The sequence below is a fragment of the Citrus clementina genome, unplaced genomic scaffold, assembly GCF_000493195.1.
Source record: "Citrus clementina cultivar Clemenules unplaced genomic scaffold, Citrus_clementina_v1.0 scaffold_3, whole genome shotgun sequence".
NCBI lineage: Eukaryota > Viridiplantae > Streptophyta > Magnoliopsida > Sapindales > Rutaceae > Citrus > Citrus x clementina.
The window spans coordinates 33,249,770-33,271,424 of NW_006262339.1; the positions used below are offsets into that span (position 1 = coordinate 33,249,770).

General features: G+C 33.5%; 2 protein-coding genes and 2 pseudogenes across 2 annotated transcripts; all 4 read left to right on the forward strand.

The window, feature by feature from the left end:
- The first annotated feature begins 221 nt into the window (after nt 1–221).
- Nucleotides 222–1,460, forward strand: LOC18046790 (cytosolic sulfotransferase 15). The gene has a single exon (XM_006442470.2). The coding sequence runs from the start codon at nt 222–224 to the stop codon at nt 1,227–1,229; it is 1,008 nt and encodes a 335-aa protein (XP_006442533.1). The 3' UTR covers nt 1,230–1,460.
- A 2,118-nt stretch (nt 1,461–3,578) lies between these two features.
- On the forward strand, nt 3,579–4,543 carry LOC18046791 (annotated as a pseudogene).
- Nucleotides 4,544–15,654: 11,111 nt separating this feature from the next.
- LOC18046792 (cytosolic sulfotransferase 15) lies at nt 15,655–16,732 on the forward strand. Its single transcript, XM_006442472.2, has one exon. It carries the CDS (start codon nt 15,655–15,657, stop codon nt 16,660–16,662), a length of 1,008 nt encoding a protein of 335 aa, XP_006442535.1. The 3' UTR covers nt 16,663–16,732.
- Nucleotides 16,733–18,861: 2,129 nt separating this feature from the next.
- LOC18046793 lies at nt 18,862–20,420 on the forward strand (annotated as a pseudogene).
- Nucleotides 20,421–21,655: the final 1,235 nt, after the last annotated feature.

Genomic DNA, 21,655 nt, shown 5'->3' on the forward strand with positions numbered 1-21,655 from the left:
GATATATATATATTAGTGGTGTATTTTTGACCCCTTGCATTATGCCAACTTTTTTCTTTTCTTTTCAAAAATTAAAAATGTATCAACTGCAAAAAAAATAAAGAAAAGAAAAAAAGAGGGATGAAGAATTAGTGATGTATAAATATCCACCTTAATGTTCCAGCGCAGCAAGTTGTCTTTACATAACTTTTCACTTGGTTTAATTTTTTCTAAAATTTCCCATGGAAAAATCAAAAAATCCTTTAGTTGATGCTGCAGCAGAAGAGAAAGCCAAGGAGAATCCAGAATTAATTTTAAGTCAGCTTCGGAAAGAAAAAGGCGATGGTTTTTATTTTTATGAATATCAAGGATTTTGGTGTCCAGAACCTACCATTAATGCTGTTATCTCCTTTCAAAAGCACTTCCAAGCACAAGAAAGTGATGTAATACTAGCCACTTATCCGAAATCAGGCACCACTTGGCTCAAGGCCCTTACTTTTACTATTATGAATCGTTCCCGTTTTGAATTACAAAATAGCCCCTTGCACACTACTACCCTTCATCAACTTGTACCTTTCCTTGAGTTTGATCTTTATCTCAACCATCAATCACCCAATCTTGAATGCTTTTCAGCACCAAGGATTTTTGCAACGCATGTCCCGCATGCTTTACTACCCGGTTCCATTCTGAATTCTAGCTGTCGAATTGTGTACGTTTGTAGGAACCCACTGGACCAATTCATCTCAGAGTGGCTATTTATAGCTAGAACTCAGGACAAGGAGCCATGTGACCTAGCTGAAGCTTTTGAGAGGGCTTGTAATGGAATCCAGTTTTTTGGACCCATTTGGGAACATGCGTTGTGTTACTGGAAAGCCAGTATAGAACAACCCGATAAGATATTCTTCTTGAAATATGAAGATCTCAAAGAAGATATCGCCTCTTGCATTAACAGATTGGCCGATTTCTTGGGATGTCCTCTTTCGGAAGAGGAAGTGACCCAAGGTGTGGTGGAAGAAATCTCCAAGCTATGTAGTTTTGATTATATCAAAAACTTGGAAGTCACCAAAACCGGTAGAGCGTACGCAAATGGGGTGAAAAATTCTCACTACTTGAGAAAAGGTGAAGTTGGAGATTGGAAAAATTATTTAACCCCATCAATGTCAGAGCGTTTGGAGAAAATAATCGAAGAAAAGTTGGCTGGTTCTGGTCTTACCTTTAAAACTTCATTGCAGGAACCAGAATTGATATAGAGTGAAGTTTAATTACTATGTTTCAAGCTTGGTTTCATCAAGTTTTGAAAGCATGCATGTTTCCATTTGCCGCCTTGTTTTCCTTTCCTTTTTTTTTTTCCCTCCCCCTTGTTTGAATTCTGAATAATCTGCTGTTTTTTGTTCCCCCAAGTGGCTGTTCGATGCTTCTCCATTTTGGCTTTCAATAAATTCCCTCGCAGCGAATGTATTTGTTAATTTGAATATTTTATTGATGTGCTTTTATAAATTATCATCCCACCTCATTTCAAAAGCTTCCCGTGGCGGTATGTTACTGCTGATAAAAGTAAATTGGCATGTGATCTTTGCTGAAGTAACATCACCAATTAACAGAATCTTCTTATAATATGATCAGGCATAATAAGTACAACCATTTTAGGTATGTTCACCAACGATTAGGATCATCTCTTTGTTTTTTCTTTTTTTCTTTTTTTGCTCTCTTTACGTGTACTTGTTGAAGAATTTTACGATGCAAAAACTGCAGTGGCTTCCATGGTCTGCACTCTTATTGATCAATATTTATATGTACATAAGAATTACCCTAGTTCCCAAGGAAAGGAAATCCTATCAAATTAGGAAACATGTAACAACCAATAATATACACGTAACTTGCTATATGTATATATACATGTGAGTTAACACCCCCCTCAAGTTGGAGCATGGAGATCACGAATGCCCAACTTGCGAAGAAGGAACTCGAACTCTTTGTTGCCAAGTGCCTTTGTGAAGATATCAGCTAGCTGAATATGAGTAGACGCATAGGCAGGCCATATGTTTCTTCGTTGAATTTCGTCTCGGACAAAATGACAGTCAATTACTTCGATGTGCTTGGTCCGTTCATGAAACACGGGGTTGGCAGCTAGATGAAGAGCAGCCTGGCTGTCACAATACAGGTGCATGGGCCGTGAGTGATCAACTCCGAGAGACATCAACAACCCTTTGAGCCGCTTGAGCTCACATGTAACTGTTGCCATGGCACGATACTCGGCCTCAGCAGAGGATCGCGCAACGGTGTGTTGTTTCTTAGATTTCCAGGATATAAGAGAGGATCCAAGCATGACAAACCACCTAGATAAAGAACGCCGAGATAGGGGGCAGCTTGCCCAATCAGAATCACACCACCCATAAAGTTGCAAATCACAATCTGATCTTAAAAACACACCTTGACCAGGGTTACCTTTCAGATAGCGAACTACCTGCAAAGCTGCTTCCCAATGTCGCTCCCGCGGCTGCTGGACTACCCTTAAAAATGTATCCATAGCAAAGGTCAAGACAAGTTACAAGACCTGGATTACCATTAGAAAGACCATCAGAATTTACCTTTCCAGCAAAGAGTAAACACCCTTGGCGTGCAAGGAACCAAGAGAAGTAAAAGTTTCACGTTCACCGCCAAACTGGACAAACCTCGGACAAAAATTTCTCAGTCACGAGACAATGATTGATAATGACTATTAATTAATTGAACAAATTTGCTAAAGTTTCTCGTTGAATCAACGATGGTTTATTAATTACATAGAATTCGGCCATATTAAATATTACGAGTGAAGGCGAAGTTTATTTCTTTTTCCTAAATCTTGTCGTGGGCATCTCTTTTCATAGATTGTCAACAATTTTTTATTTTTCCATATTTACGTGTACGTACGAAGGAGCGGATTTGATATGATCACAATAAATTAGTGATGCAACTTAAAGCAGGACAAGATTTTTCTGGCGCAAGACCACTAGATATATTAGTCGTGTTACTTATAACTAAATTATATTTCTTTCAATGATAGAGACAAACTACGGACATGTGTAATTAAAAAACAATTTGTCGAGATATCATATCTAGTTGGAATAATTGAATTAAAGCTGGCCAAGATAAGAAACGAACCAAATTTGACTAAATTGTGATTAATTAGCTTTAATGATATATTATTTGAAAATTGGAGGTGAAAAACAAAAGCTACCGGTAATGAAAAGTGAGTTATCTTTGTCTTCTCTCATATTGAAAGGCCATTGAAAAAAATAGCAACATAAAAGTCATCTTTATTCTTTGTCGAGATTGCGACTGTGAAAAGCCCGGCAGTCGGCCCCGTTGTTTAATATTAAGAATGGAGACAATATTAAGAATAGAGATTAAAAAAAATACCAATTTGATGCATAGGTGTATCTTGGAATAATTTTTTTTTTAATAATAAATTACTACTACTAAAGAGAGAGAGAGAAACTAAATTTAAAAAGGGAATATTAAATTGTGTAAAACTATCCCACCTAACCTGCTCAGCCTCAAAGTTATCCTTTCTATAGAGCACTCAGAAAATCCCTCGATTGAGACAATAAGCAAGGAACATGATACATGACGATGATGAAGAGGAACTACTCTTGAGTCAGCTTCAAAAAGCGCAACTCTGCAACAGCTTTGATGTTTATCAATACCAAGGATTTTGGTGTCCGTATGTTTGTTTCCATGGTATAATCACTTCTCAAAAGCACTTCGAAGCAAAGCACATTGACATAATGCTAACATCCTTTCCGATATCAGGCACCACTTGGTTAAAGGCTATCACATTTTCAATTGTAAACCGATCACGTTATGGATTACAAAATAGTCCTTTGCTCACTACAAATCCTCATCAGCTAGTGCCTTTCCTTGAGTTCAACGTTTGCATGGAAAATTAACCATTACCTAATCTTGAACACTTATCTAAACCAAGGATTTTTTTCCAACGCACTCCCCATTTGCTTCACTTCCTCTTTCCATTCTTACTTCTAATTGTGGCATTGTTTACCTTCGTACGAACCCTTTAGACCAATTCATCACGGATTGGCAATTCATACCAAGACTTCGAGATTTGGAGCCATCTCGAATAGATGAAGCTTTTGAGAGGGCTTGTGTGGCATCCAAAGTTTTGGACCCATTTGGGAACATGTGTTAGGCTACTGAACAGCTTGTTTAGAACAACCTCACGAGTATTTTTTATTTTTTATTTTTTTGAAATATGAAGACCCCAAAAGGGATTTAACCTTTTGTGTGAAGAGATTGGCTGATTTCTTGCGATGCTCTTTCTCCGAGGGTGAAGAGGCCAATGGGGTAATTGAAGAAATATCAAAACTGTGTAGTTTTGATAACATCAAAGGTTTGGAAGCGACCAAGTTTGGGAAACAGCCTGATGGGACAAGAAATTTTTCGCTTCTTTAGGAAAGGTGAAGTCGGAGATTGGAAAAATTATTTAACTCCTTCAATGTCAGAACATATGGTAAAAATGATGGAAGAAAAGTCTGCTGGCTCGGGCTTGACTTTTAAACTATCATAGGAATTGCCGGAAGTTAAAGTACATGTTTCAGGGAAGCACAGAAGCTTACTACCGCATTGGTTGTATACTTCAATCTCTGTTTTGTCAATGGTATTAAACCCTGATTATAATATATGTGAATGCTTCGAAAATGAATAATAAGTTGTTCGTCTATTCAGATCTTTGTGGAGAAGTATCAGAATATAAACAAATAAAATCCAATGTATACTAGTTTGATCCTGAATATTATGTCTTTTGAAATCTATTACTACCTATCTCTTTTCGCATGATCGTAAAAGTGCTTTGGGACATGGATATATAACAATTTTCCAAGTTTTTAAGTGAAAGGAGGTATTCATTTACACTTAATTATGCATATATTCACGTGAGGAATGTAGTTAATTAGGATTTTGATGAGGCACATTTAAATTGAACATGATCATGCGCGACTGTAGACATAGCAATCTCCCATTTGAGGAGCTTTGCTATAGGCCTCAACCCTCAAATAAAAACTTGCCACACGCACAGTGATGCTTTATAAGGTGTACGACTGTATGGACCTGATTACACCTCATTGAAAATATAATACAATTTTGCATATTTAGATAGCAATATAAAACAACCCAAATTAAATATGATATTTATTAATAATAAATTTACTTGCTATGATCATCCTGGTCAAAGAGTTCTCGATGGGGTTTCATATTATATACAATCAAAAATATCTTTTTCAATATACACAACTAAGTTATCACTAAATTTATTCTTAAAATCTTGTAATAATGGCAAAAATATTCATATAATGCAAGATAAAAGAGAAAATATGAATACATGAAAAAATTAAAGATTTTGAAACTAAATAAAAGATCAATCAGAAAATTAAAAATTAGAATTAGTTAGACTTACAATTTAGGAATTAATGTTGAAACTAAATAATTGAAAGAAAGTACTTTTGATTTATGGGAAATACATGCATAGAGGCACATGCACTGCCCTAATGGACAATTCCACTGCCGCTGTGACAACAAACAAAATAAGTTTTTTTTTTTTTTAATTCAAAACACTAAAAAGAGACGAGGAAAAAAAAAAGAATAAAGTGAATCTCTTTTGTTTTATTTAATTTGTTATTTTAGTTAGTATCTATTATTTTTTTTTCTTTAGTTAAGTTTCTAAATGCTTTAATAGTTAATCAAATTATTACGAATTAGACACTTAAAATAGGGGCCACATGAAGTTTTCTAAAATTACTTGGGGCACTTTCATTAAAGTGATTTGCTAAGTTGAAGAAGCTCTAAGTTGTGGAATTTTTTACTCAAATGAAGCAGGAATCCTTAAGGAATTGCTGCTCTGAGAGATATTCCAAGCCTTCCATTGAAGGATTATGGAAAGGACTTTAGGTCAAAGGATAAATAGGGACAAAAGTCTCAGCTTTTTTGGCGGACTGCGTACTTAAATGAGAGGCCATTGTGTGTGGTGTCTTTTTCCTTTCGTCTAAAACGAATTTATGTAGGAATTTTATTGGTATGCTAAAATACTAATCTAATATTGGAGAGAAGTGAGAACAATTATTTTTATATTTGATTTAAAATTAGTCAAGCGTTTGATTTAATTGCAAAATAGAGTTGAAGAAATCAAATCTAAATGTGATTCAGATTATATTATTTGAATTAAATTATGAAATACATGAATGACTAATTCAAATTAAATAAGGAATGTGGGTGACTAATTCAAATTGAATTATATAGGATTATGGAGGGTTTCTCAATATAAAGGAGACATAAAAGGCCTTTAAGGTGTTATAACCTCTATTAGCTCTCCTTCTATCTCATGTCTCCTTCATAATTTTTCTTTTGTTATTCTACGTTGTTGTTTGGAGTGCAACCTCACAACAATGATGTCATTGAATCTTGGACATCAATCCGCATTATTTTTGTCATTATTGCATCGAAAAATCTTTATAGAGGAGCTCAAATTAGTCTTATTGACAGTGCATAGCGCACGCCTTAACGAATTTATGATTGCTGCCATATGAACAATGCCATAAATAGTGTCAAGTGAACAATGCTGTAAATAATATGGATGAATAGTATATGTGAACAATTATGTGACCAGTACCTACAGCTACTATTCATGGAGTTCTATTCTTCAAGTCAAAATTGTTGATTTAGCTAGTTTTGGATTCACAAAAGTAATATTGACACATATTTCCAACAATCTTAGGACCAATAAGGTATGCCAAACCTATTTCTTATGATATTACTTATAAAAATACTTATAGATTTGGGATTTATTAAAATATATATATGTAGCAAATCCTAAATCCAAAAGTATTTTATTAAGTGAATTTAATATGTTGAGTATATGTTGATAATAAACATTGTCAATTAAAGGTTTTACTGAAATTTATGCTGACGGGGGATTATTACAAAATTCATAATTATCAATACAAAATGAGTTTGAATTTCAAATTTTTATATATTATACTCGACATCCAAAGGAATCTTTTGAAACTTGTTCAAACAAAATCAGGTAAGAAATCAATTTATAATGATTTTATGAATTCAAGTCTATTGTGCTGAAAATTTTTAATTTAAGTAGAATGTTTGAGTCAGGGAATTGTTTTACCATTCTTAAACTTCTCCAAAAATCATGCAATTTTGAGAATTGTGTCCTACACATGTCTAGTATGTTTTTGGAAAGTGTCATGATTTTATGGTTAAAGGATAAATTGTTTTGAATTTTTGAATTCAGTAAGGTTTTAGCAAAAGGTTGTTTGAGGTTTAAAACGAAAATTGTTTATAATTGTTTTAAATGGAATCAAGCTATAACAATTTTATTATTGAGAACCTATATGTTACCATAAGCTATGTAAATTTTGAGATTTTTTGGATGAAGGAATAATTTATTAAAATTCATAGACTGTTATATTGAGAACTAATAATGATATTATTCGAGTCTTAAAGATGTAATTTGATTGTTAAAATTGAGAAGGAAAATGTAATAGAAGAATCAAGGCATTAAATTCCAAGGTAAATTCATCTGAGAATTATGCTCCTAAAAATTATTTCAATCTCATTTTTAAAAAAATTGTATTTTATTTAGAAAAATTGGGCACTATGTTAGCCTACATAGGAATTAAGCTCAAGGAATGGAGACAATAAAATCCTCCAGAAGCCCATTTGGCTAAAGGAGATGACTTTATTATTGTGATTGTATTCGAGAGGGAAGGAAAAGAATTTGTTTTCCTTTATGACTTCTGGTCTGCACCAGCCTTAACGAAGGAAAGATTCTTCTTGGACTTACTTTTGAGAAAATTCTTATATTGAATAATATATGTCACGTGAATAGAATATGATACTATTTGAATTATGTGTTTGTACTTAGCAAGATATGGGTAAAAATGTCCTTTCGAGAGTGCCACAATTATATTGTCAGATAATGGGATATTGTTGGGAAAGGAATATTTTCCTAATTCTCCAAGATTATAATTCTTAATATTCTTAAAGTTGAAAGAAGAATCATCTTAACTTGTGGTATTGACTCTATGGCATGGGAGACGTGGTCATGTGAAGTTTTTTTATATTAAGAAAATAAGAGAACTTGGTATACTGTCTAATTTGAGTTGAGCTCGTCAAATGACTAATGTAATATGTGTATGTAATCAAAATCCACAAAAAAGACATGTAAATCAGTTTTGAGCAGAGAAACTAAATTTATCAGTTTAGTTCACAATGATATTACTAATTTAAAATAAATCGTGAATTGCGGAGGTAAATATGATTGAAGCATTTTCAATTCTTATTGTGAGAATCATGGTACCATCGATAAAGTGATACCTCCCTATTCACCTTAATTAATTAATGTAACTAGAAGGAAAATAGAACATTGAACAACATGGTAAATACCATGGTACTAAGTTCTACAGCACTGCCAAAATTGTGGGGAAAGCTATGTTGTTAGTTTGTCACATTCAGAACAGAATATTCTATTAAAAAAAATAGAAAAGACACCCTATGGGTTATAGAGAGGTTGTAACCCTAATTTATCATACCTTAAAATATGGAGGTGCCAAGCGAAGTTTCTTACACCTAATCCCAAAAGGACAATGTTAGACCCTTACATTGTTGACAGTTTTTTTATAGAGTATGCCTAAAATAGCGCTATTAATATATTCTTAGTTTTTCAAAATGAAGGACATCCATTGAGGTGGATATCATCACCAAGTCCAAGATTATTAAATTCTTTGATTCTATTTTATTTAAAAAGTTGACGGTCATTTATCTACCTCTAAAAGAGTCAATCAAATGATCCTCCTGAGCATTCAGACGTTGAATATAAGAGAGATAAAAGAATGAAAATGACCATTACTTTTGATGGGGACTTCTATGTTTTTCTTATTGAGAATAATCCTTAAACTTTCGAAAAAGTTATGGCTTTACGAGATGCACTAGATGGAAATAGGCAATCAATAGTAAGTTAGATTCCATCATAAGCAATCATGTATGGGAATAAGTTGTTTTGCCTTTAAATACAAAACTTAGAGGGTGCAGATGGAATTTTCAAAGAGAATTGACAGTAGATGGATCATTTATAAATATAAGGCAAGATTAATTGCTAAATGACTTTCATAAAAGAAAGATATAGATTATTCTGATACTTATGCTCCTGTGGTGAGAATTGCATCTATCAGAGTTTTGATTTCATTAGTTACAATTCATAATTTACATGCTTATTAAATGGATGTGAAAACTACTTTTCCAAAATTAAACTTGGATGTAAAAATCTACATAATTCAAGTAGAGGATTGTGTAGTTTCAAGTAATATGCAAAAGGCACGCAAATTGGTTAAGTCATTATATAGCTAATAAGCACCAAAACAATGCCATAAAAAGTTTGATAAAGTATTAGTATCAAATGAAATGCAGATTAAACTAAGAGAATGCTTACTTATAACTTTAATTTGAAGAATATAAGAGAATTAGATATTACATTAGGCATCAAAATCACTAAGACTTATAATTGTCTTATATTGTCACATGAACACTATGTTGAGAAGTTTAGGTATTGTGATGGGAAATCAGTCACTACAACGTATGATGCAAGTACCCACCTTAAGAAAAATGTAGAACATAGTGTTGATAAATTATTATATGTCCAAATCATTGGTTACCTAATATAGTTCATGAATAATGCAAGTCAATGTTACATATAAAATAGGCAAATTGAGTAGTTATGCTTAAAATCCTAGTAAAGATCATTTGAATGTCATAAATAAACTTGTAAAATATTTAAGAGGCACCATTGATATCGAACTTAACTATAATAGCTCTCTACCAGACTTAACTACACTGGCTCGCCATCTATGCTAGAAGGGTACAATAACATGAATTCGATGAAAGATGAAATCAAATTTACTAGTGGTAATATATTTACCCTTGATGGAGGAGGTGTTTCTTGGAAATCTTCCAAACAAATGTGTTTAGCTCATTTTACCATGGAGTTCGAGCTAGTTGCTTTAGACAAAGTATATATTGAGATTGAGTGGTTAAGAAACCTCATAACAGACATTTATCCCTATATTTCTGCATGATTGTATTGTAATTGTCACACTGTTATTGCCATGGGCAAAGAGACAAGATATATAATGGCAAAAGCAGATAAATTCATCTAAGGTTTAATATTCTTGAGCAACTGCCAGAATCTGGGTTTGTGAACCTAAAATGCCATGTCAGAGTCATATTTGACTAATTCTCTAACTAAGCTACTAAACATAAAGTTAATGACAATTACATCAAGGGGCAAAAGACTTTTGTCTATTAAAAAAAAAATTGTAAATGATCCTACCAATGTGATTGGAGATCCCATGAGGTAGGTTCATAAGGATAATAACAAGTCACTTGTTGTCTTATGGCACTATAAGTCTATTTATTTAAGTCCTCTTTAAGATTAGATAGTTGCTTATTGTTAACTCTATGAAATGAGAATTATCAGGGCACTTTTAGGCTTAAATAGATATTATTTACAGAGTAAATGATGTGTTTCTATTGCATTTTTGTTACATTGTACATAAACATTCATTTTAGTTTACTAGCAATAAATTTTGTTTGATTTAGAATAATTCGTACTTAAATTGTGTGCATAATGGTAGGTGTCCGAAAGCTCAAGTTTCAAGAAGGAATACTGATGCAATAGGCGTGCAAAAATGGGGAAAGAACATGACTACAAAAGAATTGAAATAAATCTAGAACAATGTAGTGTTGTAGTCGTTGCTGTACCAACCATTGCTGTAGCAATCCTGCAACAACGATAGAGAAACTTTCGCGCGAGATACTTGCAGAATCGCGATCTGTAATTTTCTAATCTGACTTATGCACACCCTAAGCTTCCGTTTACCCTAATTTTCAATTACAAAAGGGGCACACATCATATGGAAGAACGATGGGAAGTAACAGCGAAACAAATCAAGAGAAAAAGAAGGAAGAAGCAGAATTCAAGAGAGAACAAATCTGCACCATTGAAGAAATCTGCAGAACTATTTGGATTTAATTTTCATCATTCTTTACTTGTTTCCTTACTTATTCTCTGATTGAAACGATGTATTTCATGGCTAATATTTTGATGTTAGTCTTACTGTTACAAGTTATGAACTAAATTTAATTGTAATTGGGTGACAAACAATCTAAATGGGTTCTTGACTGTTCTTATAAATTGATGTAAGATTGTTGTAGCCTTTTGCTTTAATAGCTTGTATTACAATCATTATTTCGGTTGACCTCCTATTTAATGGTTCAAGTTAAGAGAGAGCCACAAAAGGGCATGTTTTAGTGAAAATTATTAGAGTAATACTTGATCTTAATTTAAGTTTTTTAGATTGAGTTTAACTTGAGTCCCAAAAGGGCCACATTTGAGTTAAGATTTGTGATGAACTAAATATGGGGATTCACCTTGTAGGGTAGAGAGAATGTATGTTCGTAATGCCATATTTTATGTGATATAAAAATTGGTCATTGTTACGTTGTGTAAGGGTATGAGAAGTCCAACAAGCGACAACAGAAGATGTAAAGTAATTATGCCCAGTGCTATAGGAGTTGCTACAGCAACTGGTGTTAGTTTGAACAAAACAGTCATCCCATGAAGATAGTTTGATCATTCAACTACTTTATTTTTATTCTTATTGAATTCTTTTTGCGTAAACCGACCAATTTACTTCATTACTCCAGTTACTTTATTACATTGTTAATTTCATTAGTCAATCAACTTTCTTTTAGTTAGAAGGAAGTTTGCACTATCGTGATTGCTGTAGCATTTCTAGTAACAATAGTCCATGTAGAGACGATCTTAAATATTCATCACTTGATTACTTGTTGTGTACACTTGCACATTGACAACAATGACAATCGAGTTAAAATAACCAACACCTATTGCTGTAATTTAGGTTGAGTAATTGAGCTCCTAACGAACTTAATAGCCTCACATTTTTTGTATAGTGGTGTGTCAAAATTGCATGATACACTTTATGGAGCTTTACTTGTGTGAATGTGGAATCGGGTCGCTTCCTATGAGAGTTAGATAGGCTTCTCTAAAGCACTCATAAATCTAAGAGCACAAGGCCATTAAAGTACCAAACTGCAAAATAACAAAAGACTGAGAGAGTTTAACCTGCCTAATATAAAAGGAATATTAGCTCATGGAAACTATAAGGTTCACCAAGTTCCTATGGGACATAGTTAGTTGTTCGTTGGCTGGTTCATAACCCAAAAGGCACTAATTAATATACATTAAACTCTATGATGAAAGAAATTGAAGTATTTTGAAATGATCAAGGAACTTTATTGGTATTTCAAAATACTAATATCACATATTGGAGAAAAATGAAAGCAATCGCTTGTATATTTGATATTTGATTACAACATAAAGTTGAATAAGTAAATTTACCAAATTAAGTCCATGGAACATGTTGAGACTTTACCTTTAACACAAGTTTGAAAGAAAATTAACTATTCATAATTGAACTAGGGGTAAAATGAAAATTTATTAAAATACGTAGAAAATACAAGATGGAAAAGGAATTACAGAAAATTGAGCTAAAAAATGAATTCAGGGGTGTCGAATTAAGGGGGAGAGCCTTCTTTTTATAGATACAATGAGTAAATCATAGCCATCGAATTAAAACAATTTAGACGCTCAGAATTGCGCCACGTGACAAGTTTTGATTGGATAGAACACATTATCAGGGCTATTATTCCGTGTATATGCATGTACCGTATGCACTTTTTTTGGTCCACTAACATACTGCCACGTCATCAGTCAACACCACATTAATATTTTAGTCCAATAGGATTGTGACACATCATCGATCAACGCCAACTCATCAGTCAATGCTACATAAGCAATCAATGTCACATCATTCGTCCAATCGCATGATGCCATGTCATCGATCAATGACACATCATCAGTCAACGCCATGTCATCAGACCGTATATGTGAACAATGTCATGAATAGTGCCATGAACAGTACCGTACATGTGAATAGTATCATACATGTGAACAGTGTCATTTACTCTTTTATGCTCCTCCTAAGGTTTTCGACTGTCATGAGTCTAAAATTGTTGTCTCTTTTACTCTCTGATCTTTCATTCATTCTAAAATGACGATAATGTCCCTAAAATACATGAAATACTTAATTAAAATAAAACACACATAATTAAATTACAACAGACTTAAATGCATAAAAGTACGGATGTTAGTGAGACTTTGAGTGTAAAATGACGATTTTCTCCTCTATAAATATACATTTTCTAACACTCAACAATCATTCCACGTAACCAGATAAGAAGCAACCCATCATTATGTGCCCAAACTGAAAAGTCAGGGTTGGTGATAGACTTTCCATTACTAGAAATTGTTTGGGGTGGTGAGTCATCAGAGATGTGATTGTTAAGTCATAGGTTACTGATCAGGGGAAGGACTTGGGACCTCAATAAGAGATAGTTGTTGGTGGAGAGTTTGATAGATATTAGATTGGCACATTGGTGGATAGTTTGCAGGGAGAGTTTGGCCTCGGTTTGGATATTAGATGAAAAAGCCATAAGCTCTGATACTATGCTAAAATTCAAGAATATTGAAAAGGTTTAAAAGTTTTATTGACTACATTTCTTAGGGAACAGGATCAGGTATTTATACACGAGTAAAGAAATTATATATGGAAGTAACATTTTACAGATATTATGGGATTAATTCTAAACTTAGTAGTTGACTAGCCGTTGGCTAAGTTATGAAGAAAATATGGACTTGAATAATAGTTGGCCATCTTTCTTTGGTGAGTTTGCATGTCACGAGATTGTGTGAGATGATTGTTGCAAGCCTTTGGCAAGAGCAATACGAATTGCCATATTTGTTTCCAATGGTTTGTTATTTGCCTTGTTAATGCGGGATTGAGTTGGTGTGCTGATTTTTTCCATGTTGGTACGTGACTCATGTGGCTGCATGTGGTTCATGTGTTATGACTATTCGAATTCCACATTTAGTGGGCAATGTATCTTAACAGCCCCCTTCAAGATCAGTCGGGTCATAGAGCGAACGCCGAGCTTGTGTCGAAAGAGAAAGAAAAGATCTTTACCCAATGGTTTGGTAAAGATATCGGCAACTTGCTGTAAGGAGGGCACATGCGTGGCTTTAAGGAGTCCTTGAGAGACTTTTTCACGAACAAAATGGACATCAATTTCTATATGCTTGCTGAGAGCATGAAACACTGGGTTGCGTGTCATATACATGGCGCTCTTGTTATCGCAAAGAAGGTGAGGAAGGTGTGATAGTGAGACCCCAATGTCCTGCAATAAAGAAAGAATCCAAGTTAGTTCAGTTGTAGTGAAAGATAAAGCTTGATATTCTGCTTCAACAGTGGAGCGTGCAACAATATCTTAACAATAATTATATACGCTTGAACCAATTATGTAGTGACATATTATTCACCACAAGAGTTGGGATAAAAAATTTGTATCTTAACTAAGTAAATATAACATTATTGTAATGATAATTTTGCCTTAACAAAGTCATTTTTCGTATTAATGTGGATTTATGATGCAAAATTTTATATTTTGATGGGTTCAATTCAAATACCTCCACCTTTTTTAGAATCAATTACATAAACCCAAAATTATCCCGATTCAATAAAGAAATAACATCAATGAAAAAAGCATAAAGGAATTAGGGATATAATCCTTAATCATTTGAGATGATATGGATTTGATTCCGAGAGAGAGAGTCTCTTGAAACTATTGATTTTCATTTGATTTCTACTGGAAAAGGGAAGATGATCTTTTTTATTGTTGCTTCATACTTAAAGGTTGATCGAATGTGTAATAGAGAGATATTGTCGAAAGAAGAACAGAGTATATTGTGCAAGAAAGGTTGATCAGCGACTATCAATTGAACAAATTTGATAAAATTTCTTATTAAAATCAACGGTAGTTAATTAAATTAATGGCACAGAATTTAAGAATCCCTTTCTTTTAACTTTAAAGTATCAACTAAACTCTAAACTCGCAACGACAATGCCTAACAAATTCTCTAATAAAAAAAAATTCCTCAATAAAAAAAATAGAAATATCCACAATTATATACCCAAAATCAAACTAGAAATAACAATTGAATTTTGATCAACAAGGAACATGATTTTTCTCCTTATAGTTTAGAAAGCGTAATTATTGTAAATAATAAATGGGGACATATTATAATATTTAGATAATGAATCTACTTAGGTCTCGCCTCACATCTGCCCGTCACATACAATAATGTGCACAATTGCACGTACCTGATTAGGCCTCTTTAAATAATTTTGGTGGATATTGAATAATAATTGTCTACTGAATAAAATATGGGAGTACAAGTCCACTTCTTGACTTTGATTTATTTTTTTTTTAGTGGTGTATTTTTTACCCTCCGCATGATGCCAACTTTTCTCTTTTCTTTTCAAGAATTAAAAATGTATCCATAGCAAAAAATAAAATAAAAAATGAAAAAAAAAGAGAGGGATGAAGAATTAGTTATGTATAAATATCCACCTTAATGTGCCAGTGCTGCAAGTTGTCTTCTAAACTTTTTCCTTGGTTTAATTTTTTCTAAAATTTCCCATGGAAAAATCAAAAAATCCTTCGGTTGATGCTGCAGCAGAAGAGAAAGTCAAGGAGAATCAAGAATTAATTTTGAGTCAGCTTCGGAAAGAAAAAGGCGATGGTTTTTATTTTTGTGAATATCAAGGATTTTGGTGTCCAGAACCTGCCATTAATGCTGTTATCTCCTTTCAAAAGCACTTCCAAGCACAAGAAAGTGATGTAATACTAGCCACTTATCCGAAATCAGGCACCACTTGGCTCAAGGCCCTTACTTTTACTATTATGAACCGTTCCCGTTTTGAATTACAAAATAGCCCCTTGCACACTACTACCCTTCATCAACTTGTACCTTTCCTTGAGTTTGATCTTTATCTCAACCATCAATCACCCAATTTTGAATGCTTTTCAGCACCAAGGATTTTTGCAACGCATGTCCCGCATGCTTTACTACCAGGTTCCATTCTGAATTCTGGCTGTCGAATTGTGTACGTTTGTAGGAACCCACTGGACCAATTCATCTCAGAGTGGCTATTTATAGCTAGAACTCAGGACAAGGAGCCATCTGACCTAGCGGAAGCTTTTGAGAGGGCCTGTAATGGAATCCAGATTTTTGGACCCATTTGGGAACATGCGTTGGGTTACTGGAGAGCCAGTATAGAACAACCCGATAAGATATTCTTCTTGAAATATGAAGATCTCAAAGAAGATATCGCCTCTTGCATTAACAGATTGGCCGATTTCTTGGGATGTCCTCTTTCGGAAGAGGAAGTGACCCAAGGTGTGGTGGAAGAAATCTCCAAGCTATGTAGTTTTGATTATATCCAAAACTTGGAAGTCACCAAAACCGGTAGAGCGTACGCAAATGGGGTGAAAAATTCTCACTACTTGAGAAAAGGTGAAGTTGGAGATTGGAAAAATTATTTAACCCCATCGATGTCAGAGCGTTTGGAGAAAATAATCGAAGAAAAGTTGGCTGGTTCTGGTCTTACCTTTAAAACTTCATTGCAGGAACCAGAATTGATATAGAGTGAAGTTTAATTACTATGTTTCAAGCTTGGTTTCATCAAGTTTTGAAAGCATGCATGTTTCCATTTGCCGCCTTCTTTTCCTTTCCTTTTTTTTGTTTGAATTTTGAATAATCTGCTGCTTTTTGTTCCCCCAAGTGGCTGTTCGATGCTTCTCCATTTTGGCTTTCAATAAATTCCCTCGCAGCCAATGTATTTGTTAATTTGAATATTTTATATATGTGCTTTTATAAATTATCATCCCACCTCATTTCAAAAGCTTCCCGTGGCGGTAGGTTACTGCTGATAAAAGTAAATTGGCATGTGATCTTTGCTGAAGTAACATCACCAATTAACAGAATCTTCGTTATAATATGATCAGGCATAATAAGTACAACCATTTTAGGTATGTTCACCAACGATTAGGATTATCTCTTTGTTTTTTTCTTTTTTTCTTTTTATGCTCTCTTTACGTGTACTTGTCTTTATAATCTAGTTATTTGAAAAAAAAAAAAAACTGATTTGTTCGTAAATAAAGTGAAAAATAAATTTAAAAAACTCAACCTTAACCATTCACTCAGTGAGAAAAAACAAAGAGGGAAAAAGGATGAGAAAAGATTCCTCACCTGTTCATCAAACATGTACATTAAATTAAGTCATTTACCAAACTGGATTATAATTTTTTTTTTTACAAAATGAGGAGGCTTTATTGAAATAAAAACATTAAATAAATCGGCAAAAGGAGAATAAGGTGCTAAACCCCTCAAAAGAAAATGGAAAGTAGGAAAAAGAGAGATAAGAAAATGTATATAACCAAAATAAGGTGAATAACGGAGGCTAATGTTTACCAAATTATCTGCGTCGGGACTATTAGCTCTATACGTGTGAGTAAAATATATAAAAGGTCATGTGATGAATCAAGTTGTGACTATTAATCCAATTATTGTACAAAGACCGCGGGGAAGCCAAAGGAGTATGACTGAGCAAAATGGTGATAACCAGTAAAGAATCAATCTTCAGCCGCTATTCAGTAACCTGGATCACAGCCATAAAATAATTTGCCCAAAATAAGCAGTTTGAATACCCAAAGAGCAACCAAAACTACCTAACAAAACACCATTTTTATCTATACACAAAGGTGAAGACAAGTTACAAGACCTGGATTACCCTTAGAAAGACCATCAGAATTTACCTTTCCAGCAAAGAGTAAACACCCTTGGTGTGCAAGGAACCAAGAGCCGTAAAAGTTTCACGTTCACCGCTAAACTGGACAAACCTCGGACAAAAATTTCTCAGTCACGAGACAATGATTGATAATGACTATTAATTAATTGAACAAATTTGCTAAAGTTTCTCGTTGAATCAACGATGGTTTATTAATTACATAGAATTCAGCCATATTAAATGTTAAGAGTGAAGGCGAAGTTTATTTCTTTTTCCTAAATCTTGTCGTGGGCATCTCTTTTCATAGATTGTCAACAATTTTTTAATTTTCCATATTTACGTGTACGTACGAAGGAGCGGATTTGATATGACCATAAAAAATTAGTGATGCAACTTAAAGCAGGACAAGATTTTTCTGACGCAAGCCCACTATATATATTAGTCGTGTTAATTATAATAAATTATATTTTTTTCAATGATAGAGACAAACTACGGACATGTGTAATAAAAAAAAGAAAATTGTCGAGATATATATCATATCTAGTTGGACTAATTGAAATAAAGCTGACCAAGATGAGAAACGAACCAAATTTAACTAAATTGTGATTAATTAGCTTTAATGATATATTATTTGAAAATTGGAGGTGAAAAACAAAAGCTACCAGGAATGAAAAGTGAGTTATCTTCGCCTTCTCTCATATTGAAAGGCCATTGAAAAAAATAGCAACATAAAAGTCATCTTTATTCTTTGTCGAGATTGCAACTGTGAAAAGCCCTGCAGCCGGCCCCGTTGTTTAATATTAAGAACGGAGACAATATTAAGAATACAGATTTTAAAAAATCCCAATTTGATGCATAGGTGTATCTTGGAATAATTTTTTTTAATAATAAATTACTATTACCAAAGAGAGAGAGAGAGAGAGAGAAACTAAATTTTAAAAGGGAGTATTAAATTGTGTAAAACTATCCCACCCAACCTGCTTAGCCTCAAAGTTATCCTTTCTATAGGGCACTCAGAAAATCCCTCGATTGAACCAATAAGCAAGGAACATGACCATGCGATGATGAAGAGGAACTACTCTTGAGTCAGCTTCAAAAAGTGCAACTCTGCAACAGCTTTGATGTTTATCAATACCAAGGATTTTGGTGTCCGTATGTTTGTTTCCATGGTATAATCATTTCTCAAAAGCACTTCGAAGCAAAGCACATTGACATAATGCTAACATCCTTTCCGATATCAGGCACCACTTGGTTAAAGGCTATCACATTTTCAATTGTAAACCGATCACGTTATGGATTACAAAATAGTCCTTTGCTCACTACAAATCCTCATCAGCTAGTGCCTTTCCTTGAGTTCAACGTTTGCATGGAAAATCAACCATTACCTAATCTTGACCACTTACCTAAACCAAGGATTTTTTTCCAACGCACTCCCCATTTGCTTTACTTCCTCTTTCCATTCTTACTTCTAATTGTGGCATTGTTTACCTTCGTACGAACCCTTTAGACCAATTCATCACGGATTGGCAATTCATACCAAGACTTCGAGATTTGGAGCCATCTCGAATAGATGAAGCTTTTGAGAGGGCTTGTTGTGGCATCCAAAGTTTTGGACCCATTTGGGAACATGTGTTAGGCTACTGAACAGCTTGTTTAGAACAACCTCATGAGTATTTTTTTTTTTGAAATATGAAGACACCAAAAGGGATTTAACCTTTTGTGTGAAGAGATTGGCTGATTTCTTGGGATGCTCTTTCTCCGAGGGTGAAGATGTAAGAGAGATTGTAACATCTTTGAGAAAACGGCTAACCGTTTAAGTCCAGAGAGCATGTTTTTGTTCTGGAATAAACGGCTCACCGTTTATGGTGAAAACGGTTTTTGTTCTGGAATAAACGGCTCACCGTTTAAGTCCAGAGAGCATGTTTTATGTCCTAAAATAAACGGCTCACCGTTTATTGAGAAAACGGCTAACCGTTTATTTCCAGAAAGTTGTCAATCGGAAAACGGTTAGCAAGATTGAAAAGATTTCAATTGTAAATCGATGCATTTTCAAACCAAAAGAGTTCTTTCGAAGAAGTACCATTTCTAATGGTTGTATTCTTTCAAATAAACATCTTATTCATAAAAAAGAAAGACATACAATAAGATTAAAAAAATCAGATTTTGAAGATTTCATGCTTGTTCTGGAAATACAATCTTATTTGCTAAAGATTGTATTCAGGATTTGATATATCTTGGAGGTAATTTGCCATTGAAACTCTATAGCAAACCAAGATTGGTGAGGGCAAATAAAACCTTAAAGGAAAGTGTGTAAACACGTCTCAAATCCTAAGAAATTTCATTGTTCTTTGCCTCCATATTCTCATAATTCACCAACAGAAGAGGCCAATGGGGTAGTTGAAGAAATATCAAAACTGTGTAGTTTTGATAACATCAAAGGTTTGGAAGCGACCAAGTTTGGGAAACAGCCTGATGGGACAAAAAAATTTTCTCTTCTTTAGGAAAGGTGAAGTCGGAGATTGGAAAAATTATTTAACTCCTTCAATGTCAGAACATATGGTAAAAATGATGGAAGAAAAGTCTGCTGGCTCGGGCCTGACTTTTAAACTATCATAGGAATTGCCGGAAGTTAAAGTACATGTTTCAGGGAAGCACAGAAGCTTACTACGCATTGGTTGTATACTTCAATCTCTGTTTTGTCAATGGTATTAAACCCTGATTATAATATATGTAAATGCTTCGAAAATGAATAATAAGTTGTTCGTCTATTCATATCTTTTTGGAGAAGTATCAGAATATAAACAAATAAAATCCAATGTATACTAGTTTGAATCCTGAATATTATGTCTTTTGAAATATATTATTACCTATCTCTTTTCGCATGATCGTAAAAGTGCTTTGGGACATGGATATATAACAATTTTCCAAGTTTTTAAATGAAAGGAGGTATTCATACCTGAAAAATTTGTAATATCTAGAATGGATAAAACCTCATTTAATCCCTATATTTTGAGATTAGTATCCGTATACTCCCTAAATTTTTAAAAATATCTCAAAACATCGCTGACATTAAATTATTAGCAACTTTCCTCTTACTTATTGTTGCTTTTGGCTTAATTTTTACAATATTACCCTCTTACAATAATTTTTTTTGGGCATTAGTAAAAAGAAAAAAATTAATTATCAATTTAATCTCAAAAAATAAAATAGAAACAAAATTAATATATGTTACTTTTTTGGAACACACTGCTGAGGAGTTAATATATTAATTTTTTTAATAATGTCCAAAAAAATAGGTAATTTAATTATTTTTACAATAAATTTTTTTTGGACACATGTAAGCTTTCACAAAAAGTAATAAATATTCTTTTTGTTTTCATTTTATTTTTGGGGTTAAATTGATAATTTAATTTTTTCTTTTTATTAATTTCATAAAAAGAAACATTATTATAAGAGAGTAATATTGTAAAAACAAGTCAAAAGAAACAAAAAATAACAGAAGGGATGTCAATAATTTAATAGTATGGATGTTTTGAGGTATTTTAAAAAATATAAGGACTAAATTGGCACTAATCTTAAAATATAGGGATGAAACAAACTTTTACCCATCTAGAATTAATTATGCATGTATTCACGTGAGGGATGTAGTTAATTAAGATTTTGATGAGGCACATTTAAAATTGAACATGATCATGCGCGACTGCAAACATAGCAATCACCCATTTGAGGGGTTGTACTCTAGGCCTCAACCTTCAAATAGAAACTTGCCACGCGCTTAGTCGTGCTCTATAAGGTGTACAACTGCATGGACCTGATTACATCTCATTGAAAGTATAATACAATTTTGCATA